This window comes from Neophocaena asiaeorientalis, unplaced genomic scaffold (genome assembly GCF_003031525.2).
Source record: "Neophocaena asiaeorientalis asiaeorientalis breed wild unplaced genomic scaffold, Neophocaena_asiaeorientalis_V1.1 scaffold89, whole genome shotgun sequence".
NCBI lineage: Eukaryota > Metazoa > Chordata > Mammalia > Artiodactyla > Phocoenidae > Neophocaena > Neophocaena asiaeorientalis.
In genome coordinates, this window is record NW_020172592.1 from 6,336,653 (window position 1) to 6,356,745 (window position 20,093).

General features: G+C 39.3%; 1 protein-coding gene across 2 annotated transcripts in view; it reads left to right on the forward strand.

Annotated features, from left to right (window-relative positions):
- Nucleotides 1–20,093, forward strand: part of ELAPOR2 (endosome-lysosome associated apoptosis and autophagy regulator family member 2) — a 183,372-nt gene that overhangs the window by 96,897 nt on the left and 66,382 nt on the right. Inside the window, exon 3 of one of the 2 annotated variants that reach the window (XM_024738459.1) lies at nucleotides 14,488–14,683. In XM_024738459.1, the coding sequence (XP_024594227.1) occupies nucleotides 14,488–14,683 (196 nt within the window). Of the gene's footprint in view, nucleotides 1–14,487; nucleotides 14,684–20,093 lie in introns of those variants that run through there. The other variant, XM_024738458.1, reaches the window with a different exon arrangement.

A 20,093-nucleotide genomic window follows, 5' to 3' on the forward strand; every position in this document is an offset into this window, starting at 1 on the left:
AATCCGTATATCATTTATCTATATTTACCTTTTACTTGTGGGCTTATTCCTTGGTTCCTTGTAAATAGCCCTATTGAGGTGGAGTGTGTAACCATTTTGAATACTACTCTGTATCTAAGTGGTGTGCTGCTGTTGGCTGGCACCGGCTTTTGAGAACTCATTGTTCTTTTGAAATGGGCCATGGTGGAGTATTTACACCATGGGAATTGGCAAACACTACAAATCAGGTGCCTTTTGAGAGCCGGTTGTTTAACACTTACCAGGACACTAGTGATTAAATTTATCGGCCAAGGGTTTAAAAATCTGTTTCAGAACTGATGCTTCAATACAAATTATTTCTATTTGAATGTTGCCAGGGATGTTTTTGCTCATTATTTACTATGATCTTCCACAGATAATGTTATGAATTTGACATGCCAGCTTGAACTGCTCTAAGAACTTGGTCTAGTAAACTCACTATTAGTTGTTTATCACTTTAAACGATGATAGTACTTACTTTAAAAATGATACCCGGAAATGATACTACTTATGTGATGGCTGGGGTATTTTTTGTCTTGGTAGTTTGTCTGAAATCTGAATTTACACGTATGTTTGTGTCATATACTTATATCAGCTCTGGAAGTTATTAGTCTGGCCTCTGATTGTGACCTTTTTTTGTATGGTAAAGGCAAGTTATTTTGAAACTCACTGCTGAAGGCAGTTATGGTAATAAGTGAATATTCCTTCAGTGGCTTAGATTTTCTACTGCTAGTAATAGCTACCATTTCTCATACACAGATTACATGCTAAACATCGTGCCTGGAACTTTGCATCATTTTCTGTTGTATCCTCACAACAACCGTCTCAGATAGCTAGTCTTAGTACTTCCACTTTACTGATGAGAAAACTCAGACTTAAAGTGGTGAAATAAGTTACTGCAGGTCGGATCATATAGCCAGGACATGGCAGATCTGGGGTTCAAGTACAGACATGTTTGATTCCAGAGCCTGTCTCTTACCCACTGAGTTAGATTGCCACTTGAAGATGACAGCCTGGAGGAGCTTCCAGGACCCCGTTGGGGTGGGGATGGTGTGGCCCAGCAGTTGGGCCACGTAAAAGAAAAGAAAAACGCGGAACGCGGCAGCTTCAAGTAAGTGAAAAATATTTAGGGTGGTGGTTGTGTGAGACATAATTTCCCCAGATCCTAGTGTCTCTCAGTGAAGCAAAACCCAGAATGTGTCCTCGGTGGAAATTCCTGTAGAGTCTTCAAAATGTAATTAGCTAGATCTTTCCCCCTTCCTCAGAAAGAAGCAGTAGAGGAGGCCTTTCCTTAGGAAAGGGATTATGAGAATGTTTATGTAGCACCTGTGCATTTTTTAAATAGAATTGATGGGCAAGCTATATTATATCTTTATTTCTTTAAAAATCATGTAAAATCTGGCTACAAGGCTCTAAGTGAAGTTAATGAGAAGTCAGGTATCAGTTTTTGCTGTGGCGGATCCCTGGACTGTATGTGAGCTTGAGGCTTGCTGCCCTCAGGAAGTGGGATGGAGAGACCCCTGGTTATTAATTAACTGACACAGCGTCTCATTGTCCTGCTGTCCCCCTGCTCTGGAAACCTCAGTGTCTTAGGCAGTGTTGCCGTGGGCCACTGAAATGACTTCATCTCGCTCCTTCTCTCTGCTGGCTCCAGGCTTAGCTCCAGGGAACTTTGCTGCTTCTTCCAAGCCGGGGTGCTGAGTCTCGTGTCCGTGGGCATCACTCGGGCACAGCTTGCAGGTAGCATGTCATTCCTGAACACAGCACTCATTGCCTCCTCCCAGAACGAGGGGATATAACCCCTGTTCTGACTCCATCCCTTCTCCACTGCTGCGTCACTTCCCTCTTGAATTAGAGTTTAAAAAATCTTCCCTTGACTCTCTGGGTGTCCTCTTGACTTTCTTAGATTGTCAAAAACAATAATCATTTTGGAATGGTTGCCTGAATGGGGTACCTTCTCTCTCTCCTTCTTCTCTCTCTTGTCTCTTCTCTCACCAACCACACAGGGGAAAAGGGACTTGTTGTTTCAAACCAAACCTTAGAAATAAAAGCCTGGCTACTAGGAGTGAGGAGAGAATTCCTTTACCTATTGCCTTACATATTTTCAGAGAAGTCTAGAGCACCAAAGGGAAATAAACATAAGTTATCTCTTCCTTTGGGGAGTGTGTATCTTCTATCGCCTACTCCTTCCCGTATTTCTCGGCCCATGACTTCAACCTTAACACATCATTTTCTAACTGCGGATGACTATTTAAGATATTTGTAATCCCATTTGGTATGTTAGCATCATTGTGGGCATTGTTTAATCTTGTACTTCAGTATTTATATAAACTAATATTTGGTTCTTAGATTAAGAAATGCTGTATACAGATTAGAAGAAAAACCCTTGACTACAATTGTTTTCCTTTTTCCATTGTGTCTCTCTGAACTATTGTCATAACCTGCATTTCATGGGCCTTAAGGAGTAAGCAGAGGTGACAGTTTGAGTCAACATCTTTTGGTTCTAGTTTGGAGTTGAAAGAGAGGAAGGATTCTCATGGAAAGAGAGTTGGCTTTAGCTTCCTGGGTGGGATGTTTAAAAATCCAGTTTTGGGGGGATCATAGCTCTTTGAAATGTAGGCTCTTCCGCAGGATTCAATACCTAGTCTATTTCAGTTGTATAGCGTTGTTATTGGTATGGCAGCCAGTGCATCTGGGCAAATTGAGTACGTTGATATTGAATGGTGATTGCGTATCATGCTGGAAGTCTGTTCTGTGGAATACTCATCCCAAGAAGTATTTCATGTAAACAAAAAAAGCGTGTTGAGGTTTTCTGTCGTGAAATACCAATACTTTTAAAAAATGGTGAATGCCGTATCCCCTTGATGGAGGGATGCAGTCCACATTTTCATAATAAAGTCTCTGAGAAACATGGTAATTATGTATAGAACATTTACTGTGTGTTAACTGCATTCTGTTTTACCCAGAGTTTCCCAAGTATATTTGATTATAGAACTCTTATCCAATGTGTAGTTGTACCCTTTTGCTAATTTCTGCATATAACGTTTTTGGAGGAACACAGATTTAAATACACATGGCAGGCTAATTTAGTAAATTTTTATACGTTGTTACTTGTGCTATGATTTAACTAATTTCATACAGCTTCTTTGCTCTGTAAGTCTCAGTGGGAGCATTACCGCATGGGTGTCCAGTCCCAGGCCTCCCACAGTTCGTGGTCAGGTGTGATATACACCTCAGATGAAACCCCAGATCTGCAACAGACTTGTATGTCTTGAGCAAAATATTTAGTCCACGGGTATTTATTGAGTTTTAATTCGTTCACTAAACATTTGTTGAGTATTTCCTAAATTCTTGATGATAGGGATCCAGAAATAAATGAACAAGAGATTCCTGTTTTTTCCAGGACTTTTTATTCTAGTAAGGGAGCCCGTGGGTAATAAATTATTTCGAGTATAGGGGCAAAGTGCAAGATAGATACAAATACCTAAGGTGATCTTGCCGGGGAGGGAGGAGTCAAGAGGACCTCACAGTGAAGCAGGTGTGAGTTTGAAATGCAGACTGAATCACCTTGGAAAGTTATCTGACCCCTGGCAGGTTGACGTGAAGAACTGCGCCCTGACTACGAGTTGAGACAGGGATTAAATGCCATACTTTACGGACCGTTACGTGTTAATTTTCTGAGGATCTCTGAGGTGAACCCTGAAGGAAGGTGTTCACGCACTCGATGAAGCTGAGTGGCATTTGAGGCAGAGGAAACGCGGGCAGAGGTGCAACTTAGAGGCAGCACTGGGTTTTCCTGGGGGCTATGGGAGGTCTGTGTGGATGGCACTCAGGGAGAATGTGAGCAGGGACAGAGATTCTGACAAATCTCATAGGCTCGGTGTGTTACACCAAGGACTTTAACCTGGAGACGGCTATTCGCAGGTGTTTGAGGGCCTTAAATGGAATGATAAATATAATCTATAGTGCCTGGAGTCATAATTATATAATAATATAACTTAGTGAAAATAGCAATAAAATGTATAATAGCCAATCTTTACTTGCTGTATGTCAGGCACAGCTGTAAATGCTTTACAGGTATTCAGTCAAACCCAGTCATCCCAACGACCTTGTGAAGGAGGCACTGGGATACCTCCCGCAGGTAGGTCAAAGGCAGAACCGGGATTTGAAACCGAGCAGTCTGCCTCCTGGGTCCGTGTTCTTAACCCCTATGGTGTCGCGCCTCTTTGGACAGGACTACAATGTTCGTTGAGCAAGTTGTTAGGCCCCTTCTTGAGGCATTGTGGTCACCTTACATTTACCTCTTGATAGAAATACGATGCAAATCTCCTATAGGTAAGTGGAGTTTTTAAAAGATGGCATCTAAAGGCTCTGATATATTGCTTGGGGGTTTATTTTAATTGATTACTGACCTGCTTGTAGATTTTATTCTTAATTGTGTCTATTTTTATGAAAGGTAAGGGAATAACGTTCTGAATGTAAGGCACATTTGTAGTTATATCCTCAAATACAATGAGTTGCTTAGCGTTTTTTTTTTTTCTGTGTCTAGAAAACTGTAGACATGTCCAGAAAACATACATATAGTATGCGTTCATTATCTGACATGTATTAGAGAAATATTGGTATTTTTTCAACTACAGAAATTCTTAATTTAGAATAGAGTCCTGTTTCATTCTTCCCAAGAGGAGAGGAGCTGTCATCCTCTCCTGGATCCTAAGGCAGCTTCAAATACTGGGATATTTGTTGATTGAATAACCTTGGTGCCATCAAATTAGAGACTGCCTTTGGTGTTTCATTTCCATAGGTGACACACGGAGATCTAATCAGATTAGTAAAACTTTATTCTACGTATGAAAGGACAGAAACATTTTGTCCTCAATAGGCTTAGTTTGGGATGTTGATGCATCAAATTCCAGGTGGGAAGAGTGTTGGAGTTAAGTCTGCTCAGCAACACGCGAGCGGTGGATGAAAGGCAGCAACGCATGAGATTGTTACGATAACAGATCAGAAACAGACTTTACATCAGTTGTGTTTGATGGGAGCTATGGTCGAGGGAGCTTCTTTGAAAAAAGTGTTTTATGAGGAGATGAGAGAACTCAGCCCTCAAAACGGCAAAATCAAGGGCAGAGAAACTATCAGGAAGTACAGGGTGACCGACACTTTCTAAGGAAGAGGAAAAGTTCAGGAAGATAAGAATCGAAGTGTTGGGACATAATTGGAAGTTGAGAAAACTGATTTCACAGATGCATTGCTCTACCCCCTTTGGTGACCTCATCAAATACCCTCAACATTTTCCTTCTCCTGACCTTCGCTGTTAGATTTTTTTTTCCATAAACCTTGTGTCCTCCTGTGCTCGATGAACTGGAATTTGTCTTCTTCCCCATCAAACACCGAAGTCAAGAAGCCACAATAAAACACACTTGTGGGTTTGTTTTTAAAGGTGGAATTTACCTTAGTTAGCTTTTGCTTGTAAAAAAAGATGGGAAGTTTTAATCTAGGCTCCACTAATTTAATGGGGATTATAGCTGTGGTGTTACATGGATCAGTTTTCTATGTAACACCAGGAGTTGGTGATATTTTTTGGGGGGGTGGGCAGGAGGGAGGGCAGGTATTCTGGCTGATCTGTCTTCTCTGCAAAGCGCAGTGACTGTCATACCATCCTAACTGTTAGGGTTCTGTGAGGACCCATTCTCTGGAAAGAGTGTTAGACGTGAGAATTCATTTTCACAGATGAGAGGCAGTCCTTTGACTGAATATTCTTTTCAGAGAACAGTGAATTAGAGAACATTGGCCAGAGTGGTTTGTATTAATGTACTGCTTTGTATGTCTCCTGTCTCCCTTTCATTTTTGTAAAATGAGAGGTGAAAATTATTTTTTCTCCCTTCTCTGTCAAAGAATTTCCCAAATCTGAACTTACAAACATCTGTGTGGCCGTCATCTTCATCCCCAAGTCTTAATGGAAAGTTAAAGGTGGTTATTGGTAGCCTCAGGCTTAAAGAATTCGGTTCTGATCGTTTAACTGTGCCACTTCAGACTTTGCACAGCAGCTCGTGTGTTAACTCCACGTGTGGCCAGCCAGCCCTGCTGGAACCAGAACTCACGTCTTTTGACTTCTGGGGCAGAGGTATGTTTTTTGAATTCTATTCTCCTTTACTTCAGATACGAACAGTGGATTTTTCTTAGCTTAGCTATAATAAAATCTTTTGGCTCCATGGTACTGCAGGGAGTCTGTTTATTAGGTAGAGAGTCATAAGAGTCATGAGACTCATAGATAGTGAGTCTGCCTGTGGTGACTGTAGAAAACTTGAACTAAGATGCTCTAGGTCACACAGATGAGGAAACTCGGCATCCATATTGGGAGGGTTTGTACCAGGTGATCTCGAAAGTCCCTTTTGGTCACCCTGATAGGTTTAAGTGTTATTACATATCATAATTTATTCATTCTATGATCACATCATACCTTATATTCCATCACCTGTGCATTAGAGTGGAGGAGACCAATATAGCTCCTCAGTGGTCATGAATATATACTCCTCATAGGAACACTGCAGTGTCTGCTGCTGTTAGAGTTTGCAAAGTGTTGCCTTCTGTTACTCTCCTCCAACCTTATCGCGAACATGGCAGACAGGTGACGTACTCACAATCAGCCTGCATTGCTGCCTTGTGGATTTTGACAAGAAAAACACACTTACGACAAATAAAATCTCAATGAAACGGAACAAAGATTCCCTTCAGCCAAGGGGAAAATTGCCTTCAGTGAATAAGAACATCAGCAAGAAATGGCCTCTTGTTCTTTTTCTTTTTAAAAAAGTTTTATTGAAGTAGAGCTGATGTACAGCGTCGTGCCAATCTCTGCTCTACAGCGAAGTGGCTCAGTTACACGTGTATATAATATGTGTATAATATGTGTGAATTTTTAAAATATTCTTCTCCATTATGGTTTACCACAGGATACTGAATATAGTTCCCCGTGCTCTACGTTAGGCCCTTGTTGTTTATCCATTCTAAATGTAATAGTTTGCATCTACCAACCCCAAACTCCCAGTCCATCGCTCTCCCTTCCCCCCACCCCCCTTGGCAACCACAAGTCTGTTCTCCATGAGTCTGTTTCCGTTTTGTAGATCGGTTCATTTGTGCCATATTTTAGATTCCGCATATAAATGATATCACATGGTATTTGTCTTTCTCTCTCTGACTTACTTCACTTAGTATGATCATCTCTAGTTGCATCCATGTTGCTGCAAATGGCATTATTTTGTTCTTTTTTATGGCTGAGTAGTATTCCATGGTATATATATACCACATCTTCTTTATCCATTCATCTGTTGATGGACATTTAGGTTGTTTCCATGTTTTGGCTATTGTGAACAGTGCTGCAATGAACATAAGGATGTATGTATCTTTTTGAATAGTTTTGTCTGTATATTCCCAGGAGTGGGATTGCTGGATCATAAGAAACGGCCTCTTTTTTTTTTTTTTTTTTTGCGGTACACGGGCCTCTCACTGTTGTGGCCTCTCCCGTTGCGGAGCACAGGCTCCGGACGCGCAGGCTCAGCGGCCATGGCTCACGGGCCCAGCTGCTCCGCGGCATGTGGGATATTCCCGGACCGGGGCACGAACCCGTGTCCCCTCATCGGCAGGCGGACTCTCAACCACTGCGCCACCAGGGAAGCCCAAGAAATGGCCTCTTTTAATGTACTGTTTTGGAGTCTTCCTGTCTCACTTTCATTTTTTTAAAAATGAGAGAAATTATTTTTCTTCTTTAAGAATTTCTCAAATAAGAACTTAGAAAAGAAAATGTCTGAGCATTCTCCTTGTCACTGGTACTGAGGGGGGAGGAGCAGCCAAGAGTCGCTGGATTGAAGCTGATGTTCACCTTTTTAGGCGCCATTTCTTACTTCCTTTTTGTTTTCTGTGGGAAGAATTATAAACCTGGCGGGCAGTTGAAGCTTTAATAATCTGATAATGATAATTGATTGGCTAAATGATTGATGAAGGTAAAATGTATCATTTTTGAGACCCACAATCTGTGCATTATTTTCCCTGTTTGTACTTTCCTTGATGGCTGTGAATAATAGTAATAGTTGGAAGAGTGTTCTTATATAGTCAGTAATGACAATGCCTGCAGCTTTAACCTTGTTTTATTTATCTTATGTAAATGAAATGAGACAACTGAAGAAAATAGGCGTATTGGCTTATCTTAATTCTGGAATTGATTTAATTAATCATTTCCCTATAAATATATGGAACTATTTTTTATTTAGCTATTAACTTAGGTTAACAGATACGATAGTTTTACAGTGAATTTATCTTAGTGAAATGTAAATGCAGTCTATGTTGAGGAAGATAAGTCTAGACTAGACTAGACTAGATGCTCCATGAGAGTAGGGACTATTTCCATCTTATTCACCAGAATACCCTTGGTGCCTAGTGTTTGCCTACTAACTACTAGATAAGAAATATCTGGTGAGTGACATAATATAGTGTGATTCCCATATACTTACCTGTAATGAGAGTGCATAGGCTCCCTATACCATCAACATCTCATTGAACAGGTAAACTGAAAATTTTATTACTGCTTCTTATTGCTGTTTACTGTTTAGAAAAGAAATTTTAGTAGTAACTTTGAATTAAAGTAGCAAAAATGGATGAATTATGAATAAAGGTAATTGATAGCCATCATCTTCCATAGCGTGAGGTCTCTGAAGGAAGAAAAGCAAAACTAAGAGGTCCTTGTGATGAACAGATTAAAAATAGATGTTCTTTATTGTTAGGCATAAATCATAGATGATAATCAGCATGTAAATGATTCAATTCATAGACTGTTATTTGGTACATTGTACGGGGTGGTTGCATGATGACAGTAAAGCTTTAAATTTTCATGTCATATTTTATTCTCAGAGTGGTTTTCAGTCTCTCATAGGACCACAAGCAGTCCTGTGAGGGAGGAGGGGAAAGCCGTGTCATCCTTAGAATGTGAATGCATGGAGGCAAGGAGGGTTAAATAAGTTGCCCAGCCATTTGCTGACTGGGGACAGATGGATATAAATGTTTTTTCCCACACCTGCATATTTCTATCTTTATAGTAGTATATAGTATATATACTCTGTAGTATATATATTATGTATAGTAGAGCATATATAGTTCTCCTAGAAGAGAACATAGGCAAAACATTCTCTGACATAAATTGTAGCATTGTTTTCTTAGGTCAGTCTCCCAAAGCAATAGAAATAAAAGTAAAAATAAACAAATGGGACCTAATCAAACGTATAAGCTTTTGCACAGCAAAGGAAACTATAAACAAAGGAAAAGACAGCCTGTGGACTGGGAGAAAATATTTGCAAATGATGTGACTGACAAGAGTTTAATTTCCAAAATATGCAAATAGTTCATACATCTCAATAACAAAAAAACAAATAACCCAATCAAAAAATGGGTGGAAGATCTAGATAGACATTTCTCCAAAGAAGACATACAGGTGGCCACTAGGCACATGAAAAGATGTTCAACATGGCTAATTGTTAGAGAAATGCAAATCAAAACTGCAATGAGGTATCTCCTCACACCAGTCAGAATGGCCATTATTGAAAAGTCTACAGATAACAAATGCTAGAGAGGGTGTGGGGAAAAGAGAAGCCTCCTACACTGTTGGTGGGAATGTAAATTGGTACAGCCAATATGGAGAACAGTATGGAGGTTCCTTAAACTGAAAATAGAGTTGCCATTTGATCTAGCAGTCCCAGTTCTGGGCATACCTCTGGAGAAAACTATAATCCAAAAAGATACATGCACCCCAATGTTCACTGCAGCACTACTTACAGTAGCCAAGACATGGGAGCCACCTAAATGTACATGGACAGATGAATGGATAAAGGCAATGTGGTCCAAGTATACAATGGAATATTACTCAGCCATAAAAAAGAATGAAATAATGCCATTTGCAGCTGCATGGATGGATCTAGAGATTTTCATACTAAGTGAAATAAGTCAGAGAGAAAGACAGATCCCATACATATCATATCACTTACATATGGAATCTAAAATATGACACAAATGAACTTATTTATAAAACAGAAACAGACTCAGAGACATAGAAAACAAATTTATGTTTACCAAAGGCAAAAGGGGGTGAGGGAGAAATAAATTAGGAGTTTGGGATTAGCAGATACAAACTACTATATATGAAATAGATAACCAGCAAGGTCCTACTGTATAGCACAGGGAACTATATTCAGTATCCTATAATAAATCATAATGGAAAAGAATATGAAAAAGAATATGTGTATATACGTATAACTGAGTCACTTTGCTGTACACCAGACACTAACGAAACGTTGTAAATCAACTATATTTTAATTTTAAAAAGTCTTATGTTGTACTGTAAGCGAATTCAAATGAAGAGTATAGTCCTTAATATTATAAAACCCCTTCTAATTCAACTAAAAACCAAAGGCCAAGAAAGCAGAGTCCAAGTAGAAAGTAGATGTGGGTAGGACAGAAGGTATAAGAAAAGGAAAAGCTGGTCCTCACTGATGCCTGCCTGAAGAGGTCGGTAGGGCCGTGTTGACATCATCTCATGGAGTAAATTGTGTTTAGTAAGAACGTGTGGCTCTTCCTTTCCTTTGACATGTGGCTCTAGAGCTGGCTTCCAGGGTAGAAAAAAAGATTGAGGAGCAAGCAATAATTAAAATACAAAAAGCTGTAGACTCTTTAGTTCCTCTGTATTACTAAAGGCCCTATACCTATTCACCTAACTTTGACCATGTAATTATTCTAAAGATGTGTAAAATCATCAATCCAGTGGCAGAATTCTGATTGTCCCAGACTCCTGAATTATATTATTAATAATTGCAGCTGGGGCTTCCCTGGTGGCGCTGGGGTTAAGAATCCGCCTGCCAATGCAGGGGACACGGGTTCGAGCCCTGGTCTGGGAAGATCCCACATGCCGCGGAGCAACTAAGCCTGTGAGCCACAACTACTGAGCCTGCGCGTCTGGAGCCTGTGCTCCGCAACAAGAGAGGCTGCGATACTGAGAGGCCCACGCACTGCGATGAAGAGTGGTCCCCGCTTGCCACAACTAGAGAAAGCCCTCGCACAGAAACGAAGACCCAACACAGCCAAAAATTAATTAATTAATTTAAAAATAATAAAATAAAAGCTCCTTAAAAAAATAAAAAATAAAAATAATTGCAGCTAACAATTATTATGTGCTTTATGTCAGGCACACTGCTAAATATTTTATAAGGAATATCTCATTTACTCCCAAAACTCTTGGATATAGATATTACTATTATTTTCCTTTTATAGGTGTGGACATTGAGGCATATAGAAGTTAGTAACTTGCTAAAATATTTCATAAGTGTGTGTGTTTCAGCTATAATATATTAAAAATTTCATAAGATACCTGGGGGTAGGGAATTGTTATTGCTTTATAACGCACATGAATATTTTTTAACAGTTCAAGACAGCAAATGAAGAAAGATGTGACATATAATAATGAATTAATTTGACATTACTTGCCCTTTTTGCATTGACTATAATAATTATTGCTTGAATTGAATTTTCTTGGCACATGAGTTTTGGAATCAGAGAGCTAAATTTGAATATCATGTTTGCCACTTGTTAATTGGATAATTTTCTAATAGGGTTATTTAAATGTACTGTGTGTCAGTTTCTGCTTCTGGCGAATGGGCATAGTATCTTCCTCCTTCACAGATCTATTAAAACACATCAATCCTGATTATTCATGGATTCCATATTTGCAAATTTACCTACCTTAAAAAATTTATTTGTAACTCTCAAATCAGTCCATGTAATACTTTCACTGCCATTTGCGGACATGTACAGAGCAGTAAAAATGAGTCACCCGACCATGTGGTCCCAGCTGAGGTTGAAGACGGTGACAGGCTGCCTCCTTATTTCATCTCGCATACTGCCAACAGTGTCGTTTGCACAGTCTATTTAATGCCATGTGTTTTGCATTCTTATGCTTTTTATTGGTGAGCTTACTGTTTAAAATAGTGCTGAAGTGCTGGCTAGTGATCCTGAGTGCAAGAAGGCTGTCCCTTGCCTTTTGGAGAAAATTCACGTGTTAAATAAGCTTAGTTTAAGTATAAGTATTAGTGCCGTTGGCCGTAAGTTTAATGTTGCTGAATCAACAATATATTTTAAATAAGATGTTTTCCGGCTGAAAAACCCGTAAAACAAGATATTGATGAAGATGATACTGTGACTTGTTGATGAAGATATTGTCACTAGAGAATCACAGGAGCCTAAGCCTGTATTTTCCCCAGGAGCAATGGTTCATTATTTGCCAGTTTAGTTTTCACGATAACTTTGTATAACTACTGTGAGTAAAAAGAATTGGCTGTGTTATACTCAATACATTTACTGTTAACGTTATCTCTCAGTTTTCCTTCTGACCTTAGAGAAATACCTCCGAAAGAGTTGGCGATATTCTTAATGACTTTAAAGGGCAGTGGGCACTCTCTGAAATAACACAAACACAATCATCTCCTTTTTAGAGTCTAGGGTCCCTTTTAACAACTTATCATAAAAAGTTACTTCTCACTATTTAAGTTAAGAGTTCAGTTTTGGACACTAGACTAAACTGTCTTCAAAGATAACTTTGTTTTATCAGAAAGTAAATATTTTCGGTTTGGCAGGCAGTGCAGTCTCTCTCACAGCTATTCACCTCTGCCACTGCGGTGTGCAAGTAGCTATAGACAATAGGTATATGAACGGTTATGACTGTGTTTCAATAAAACTTTATTTACAAAAACAGGTAGCAGGCCGGATTTGGCCTGTGAGCTCTAGTTTGCTGACCCTTGATTTAGTGTAATGTGGGCTCTTGTTTTATGGTATTGTTTATCAGTTTTCTAGAAGACCTATAAACCATAAAAAGTAAAATAAATTTTTTTCTATAACTGTTTCTTTCTTGGTATGTTGTAGTGATCATAATCACGTGTTGTGAGCATTTATTAAAGGCAGGGCCCTGTATTAACCACTTTATACTGGTTTTTAGTTTCTCGTTATACCTCTGTCAGGCAGCACTATGATTATTACCTTATTTTTTCTGAGATAGAAACTGAGGCCCGGAGAGGTGACGTATCTCACTCAAGGTCACAGATTTAGGGAGTGGTACAACTTGACCCCAAGATAGTTTTGACCTTATAGCCAGCATGCAATACTTTTTGCCTAACCTTTCCTTATTTTCTGATGTTCTGCTAATTTAGGGATGTTGATTTGAGGGTTAGAAATGCATTGTACAGCATCTTAAGCTTTTCTGAAGAAAAACATTTATTCCGTGGATAAGTAAGTAGATGAGTGTGGGTTTTAACTCTATTTCTTTAATTCGTTTTTTTAAAATTAGCTTGTTTTATTTCTTGTTACATTTCCAAATGTATTCTAAAAGGGAGTTTACCTAAATGTGAAGTTTTGCTGCTTCGCTCTCTGCTGGGAGATTTGTTTTTCTTCTTTGGATAATTTAGAGGTCTTATTTTGTTCTTGTGTCTTTATAATATCCTGATTAAAGGATTAGAAAGCTCTTTGCTACGTTTGAGTGACTAATACTGCTCTGAGCACAGAGCCACACTCTTGGGGGACATAGATTTGCATTTGCTGAATGAATAAAAACTTAGCAGCAGAATTGCCATCTTTTCTATAACTGTGTCAGCTGTCCTGCGTATTGCCTGTGGCTGCTGTTTTCTGGCTCTAGTTCTGAGCATTAACACAGAACTTGACATCATCAGTAAAAAGAAGGAGGTTGTGGAAATGACTCAGTGGGAGTCGTGAATAGTGAAAACATGGATTCATGGTGGAGATACTTGTTTAGCTATTGCATGTGAAGCACTACCCTCTCATTATCCCCGTTAAGTTTATATCACTCACTGGTTCAGCCTTTTATTTGCCCTCAGTATTTGCCCGGTACAATTAGGAATTCAAAAATAACAATGATCCCTGCTTTCTGGAAGCTTGAAGTCTCACATCAATTGATAAGTGGTATCTATCTATCCATCCATCCGTCTGTCTATCTTTAAGGGGGGTATTATGAGAAGAGTATTGTAGGAGCACAGAGAGAGGCACAGGTGACTGCCTGGTGGGGTAAGGCCCCACCTTCTGTTCTGAAGAGGGTCGTTTTTTGACTTAGGAACGGGAGTTTTCCAGGTGAGCAGGTGCGTCGGTCAGCATCTCCGAAGAAAGACCACAGCGGCGAGAAAGAGGATGAAATATTCTGGGAGTGATAAGAATTTTGTTATGGTTGGAAGAGAACGGGTCAAGGGATGAGCCTGGTAAAATAGGTCGGGGTCAGACTGAAGTGCATGTAGTGATAAGGGAGACTTTGGAAAGCTTTAATTAGGGTGTGACCTGATCAGAGCCTTATAAAAATAATGCTGGTGACAGTGTGAAGGGGAGGAAATTGATGGGGGGTGCGATGACTAATGGATTATACATTCTTCTGCCTTCCAGCTTTCTCCTGTGCTTCTGGGGAGTATCTAGAAATGAAGAATCAGGTATGCAGTAAGTGTGGTGAAGGCACCTACTCCTTGGGCAGTGGCATCAAATTTGATGAATGGGATGAATTGCCGGCAGGATTTTCCAACGTTGCAACATTCATGGACACTGTGGTCGGCCCTTCTGACAGCAGGCCAGATGGCTGTAACAAGTAAGAGTCCAAAGGATCCTTGAGAAGGGTGTGGTCGCTCTTTTCCAGAAAGATGTTGAGGATAATCTTGGTAGTGGTTGGGATTATAGATAAACTAATTGCAAGTAGTCATGTTTTTTTTTAACAGTCCTTATGAATAATGTTGCTGAACTTTCATGAGGTTAAAATAGTTGCTCTTAGGACATAATAGGTACTGTATGCAAAAAATTCAATAAAGCTATTAAGAAAACAAGTTAATTTTCTAATAATACATTTATAACTATATTAAAGTCAGTGGTATGTCTACAAACCCTTCTGTAACTTTAATGAATAACTTCAATGTTTTTTCTTTTCCCCTGAGAGGAAAAATGTATAACCTTCATTTTGACAGTTGAGTGTCTCCGGTTACAGAGTGGGTTAAACACCTAAAGTGGAAAGCACCTTTACTTAATTTCCACCTTTTTAATAGGAGATTATTAGGTTTGCCTGTGACAACATTGGAGGAATGATAAACTGTTTTGAAAAAACACAAAATGTTTATCTTTGGGCTGTTACCCTTCCTGTTTTCTTGTATTGACTATGTAACATTCCCCTTTCACGTGGCCATGTTTAGGAGAATTTAACTTTAGGCCTCGGGCTACCTTCTGACAAGGATGGTTTCTCACGACTCAGTATTTTTATTCTGAGCTAAAGATGCTGGGGAATTATTTAGCTGTGATAACAGATGTGTTTTCTCCTCCCTCGTTCCTACCTTCCCTCCATTCCCCCTTGCTTTATATAGCTGTCTCTCTGTCCGCCAGTTGATATTTTTACTCTTCTGATAACAGTCATTTCATCACATAGGGTTGTGACGTTAGATAGCATTAACAGAATTGTTATATCTAATAGTTCTAACTATGTATACAATGTGTATGTGCGTATATATACACGTACGTATGTGTATATGTACACACATGCATACACTGTTGACCCATGAACGATGTGGGAGTTATGGGTGCCGATCCTCCTTTGAGTTGAAAATCCACTTATAACTTAACAGTTGGCTTTTTGTATCCACCCTTCGGCATCTGGCGGATTCAGCCAACCATGGATCAAGTAGTACTCTAATGTGTCTTTAGTGAAAATAATCTGCGTGTAATGGGACCCATGCAGTTCAAGATGTATATTTATGTATGTACATACACACACACACACAAGCATCCCCTGCTTTTCCCAAGATTGCTTTATATCATTTCACTTTTATGAAAAACCTATATTAGTACCTGTTTTTGCTAACCAAAAGAAATCTGAAGAGGATTTTCGCTTTTACAAAAAAAGGGCAAAAAGCAAAAATACTGTTCAGCATTGGTTTTGCAGCAAGGGGGGCTGTCATAGTGGCAGTGTGCACCATGGGCAGCGAGAGTGGTACCACCAGGCTCTCTCCTGGAACTACATGCAGCATCTCAGCATCAAGCCACCGTAACTTTGAACTGTGTCTGGGATCTATGCTTTATCTTGATTTATTTTGTAAATCCATTAGTAAGATGTGTCGTAAGGTAATTGCTTCTTTGCTTTGCACCATTTCAGCTTATGAAAGGTTTCATAGGAACACTGTACTTTTGTGTAACGGGGGAAACGTGTGTGTGTATAATTTAATTCAATTTTTTTAAATAAAAGTGTTCCTTAGGGGAAGGTAGTAGTAGGATATTATGAGATCTCACATCTTTGTCTTGGTGGGCAGGAGATATTGTGTGGCTTCTTTTTCTAATTCCAAAAAATTTGGAATTGTTTATTCATTAAAGAGATTGAATGATAAGCAGAAATTTTTCGGTGTATTGAGTATAACTGTCTCAGTGTAAATTTCAGCCTGTTACTTTTTCGCTTATCTCCCTTCCTCCCTCCCTCCTTTTTTCCTTTCTTCCTTTTTTTGTCCACCCAATATTGTATTCTTTTTTTAAAAAAATTAATTAATTAATTTATTTTTGGCTGTGTTGGGTCTTCATTTCTGTGCGAGGGCTTTCTCTAGTTGTGGCAAGCGGGGGCCACTCACTATCGCGGCCTCTCTTGTTGCGGAGCACAGGCTCCAGATGCGCAGGCTCAGTAGTTGTGGCTCACGGGCCTAGTTGCTCCGCGGCATGTGGGATCTTCCCAGACGCTCGAACCTGTGTGCCCTGCACTAGCAGGCAGACTCTCAACCACTGCGCCACCAGGGAAGCCCCCAATATTGTATTCTTTTTACTTCTTTTTAGTTGCTTGGGTCATATGGAAAGATGTTCATTGACCTTTATAAGAAACTGACTAAGAGCTTTTCAAAATGGTTGTAGCATTAGAGTCCAGCAGTGCATTTGAATTCTAGTTGTTGTACATATTTACCAACATTTGCATTGTCAGGTCTTGTTTTATTTTAGTCTTTCTAAGTGTGTGTATGAGAAATAATATCTCCTTGTGGTTTTTATTTGCATTTCCCTTCTTTATGAAGGTGTTGGGCACATTCATGTCTGTCCATTGTCCATATGTTTTGTGTGTGTGTGTGTGTGTGTGTGTGTGTGTTAAGTGTCAAAATGTTTTACCCATTTGCTATTTTTGGGGGGTCACTTTATTATTGAGCTGTAGGAGTTCTTTGTGTATGCTAGACATGAGATCATGTCATGAATATATTTACATAATATTTAACATATACACATATGCATGCAGAAATACATGTATGTGTGTGTAATATTTCCTTCTGTCTGTAGCTTTTGCCTTTTCATTTTCTCAATGGTGTCCTGTGATAAACAAAAGTTTAACATTTGAAAAAGTACAGTTTATCACTGTTTTCTGTTATGGATAGTGTTTTTATATCTTCAGATATCTTACAAAGGCCACAAATTGCAATATCTATTCTTAAAGTGTTACTAGCATTATTATTGTACTTTTATATAATATGTAAGTTTTATGTAATGTGTAAAGTTTTACACTGTGTAGTTCCCTTTACACCCTCATCTTTGAGCTATGATTATATATTATATTTAGGATCACATTATAAACCCAATAATACAATGAAATGTTTTGAAAAGAATCAATTGATGGGACTTCCCTAGTGGTGCAGTGGTTAAGAATCTGCCTGCCAGTGCAGGGGACATGGGTTCGAGCCCTGGTCCGGGAAGATCCCACATACCGCGGAGCAGCTAAGCCTGTGCGCCACAACTACTGAGCCTCTGCTTAGAGCCCGCGAGCCACAACCACTGAAGCCTGTGTGCCTAGAGCCCGTGCTCCACAACAAGGAAAGCCACCGCAGTGAGAAGCCCGCGCACCGCAATGAAGAATAGCCCCTGCTCGCCACAACTAGAGAAAGCCCTAACGCAGCGACGAAGACCCAACACAGCCAAAAATAAATTAATTAATTAAAAAAAAATCAGTTGTTTTTTAAAAAACTTAAGAGATAAAAATATGCTTATCTACATATTTACCATTATTGGTGCTCTTTCCTCCTGTATATAGGTTGTCATGTTTATCCAGTATTATTTTTTTCATCCTGTAAAATTTTCTTTATCATTTCTTGCAATGCAGGTCTGCTGCTCACAAATTCTCTCAGCTTTTTTTTTGTTTAACCTAAAAATATCTTTATTTTAGCATCAGTTTTGAAGAATATTTTGTTGGACGTATGACTCTGAGCTTTTACTTTTCCCTTTCCATGCTTTAAAGATGTTCCATTACCTCTGAATCTCTCCCTTGTTTGTGATAAAAAAAAAATTAGCTGTATTTTGTATGGTTAGTTCCCTTCTATGTAATGTGTTTTTACTTCCCTGACTACTTATAAAATGTTCTCTATATCTTTGCTGTTCAACAGTTTGACTGTGATGGTGTGGTTTTCTTTGTATTTACTCTGCTTGAAGTTCACTGAGCTTCTTGAATTTGTAGGTTGATATTGTCACCAAATTTGAGAATTATGTTAACCACTATTTCACCAGTAACGTTTTTCTGCCCCTTCCTCTCCCTCTTTTCCTTCTATGATTCCATTTACATGTATGTTAGGCCACTTGGTGTTGTCCAAAAGTCACTGAGCCTCTATTTTTTCCCCAATTTTTTTCTCTTAGACTTCAGATTACATAGTTTCTATTGCTGTGTCATTGACTATTTCTTTTGCAGTCTCAAACTTGATCTTAGGGTCTTCTGTTGAATTTTCAATTTCATGTATTATAATTTTCAGTTCTAGAATTTACATTTAGTTTTACGAATGGTTCTTATTTCCCTAAAAATAGTTGAGATTCCTCATCCCTTCACTCACCGTATTTATCTTTTATTTGATATTGTTGATTATATTTTGAAGAGCTGTCTTAAATACTTGTCTGTTTCTTTTGTTTTATTTTTTAAAATAAATTTATTTATTTTTATTTTTGGCTGCATTGGGTCTTTGTTGCTGTGCATGGGCTTTCTCTAGTTGCGAAAAGCGGGGGCTACTCTTCATTCTGGTGCACAGGCTTCTCATTGCCGTGGCTTCTCTTGTTGTGGAGCACAGGCTCTAGGCTCGCGGACTTCAGTAGTTGTGGCACGTGGGCTCAGTAGTTGTGGCTCACAGGCTCTAAAGTCCAGGCTCAGTAGTTGTGGCGCACAGGCTTCGTTGCTCCGCGGCATGTGGGATCTTCCCGGACCAGGGCTCGAACCAGTGTCCCCTGCATTGACAGGCGGATTCTTAACCACTGTACCATGAGGGAAGCCCCTGTTTCTTCTGATTATCTTTTTTCTCAATTAAGGGTCATACTTTCCCACGTCTTTGCATTCCTAGTAAATTTTTATTGTATCTGGGGCATCATGAATGTTAAGATGTAGGGAATGTGGATTATTTTTTTCTTTCATTTAAAAGGTGTTGGATTTTGTTCTGGAAGGCAGTTTATTTATGAGAAGAATGCCTTGATCTCGTCAGGTCTGGTTTAAAAATTTTTTTTTTAGGGTGTTTCGATATTGGTTTCACACTTAGTTCTAGGTCATGGTCTTTACTCTAGGGCAAGAGTTGGGCACACTGTGGCCTGTGGGCCCTCCCTCGGTTTCTGTAAGTAAAGTTATATTGGAACACAGCTGCACTCATTTATTTATATATTGTCTATGGCTGCTTTTGAACTACTACAATGGCCTAGTTAAGCATTGCAGGAGAGACCAGATGATTCATAAAGCCAAAATTGTTGACTCTCCAGCCCTTTGTGAACAAGTTTGCTGATACCTACTCTAGGGTATGGCCCTTATTCCTGAAGTGTGGCAATTCTGGAATCTCAGATGAATGTCCAATAGGGTTATTAAGTTTTCTCCTTTCTGGCTGGCCTGGAGCTCTAGCAACTCCCATAAAAGTGACCTCTCTGATTATGTCTTAGCTTTGCAATGGCTGTTCGCTGGTAGGCCTGCCCACTCCAGACCCAAGCCCTAAGCTTCAGAGAAACTCCATATGGACTTCTGGAGCCCCTGTTTTCTCTGCATCTCA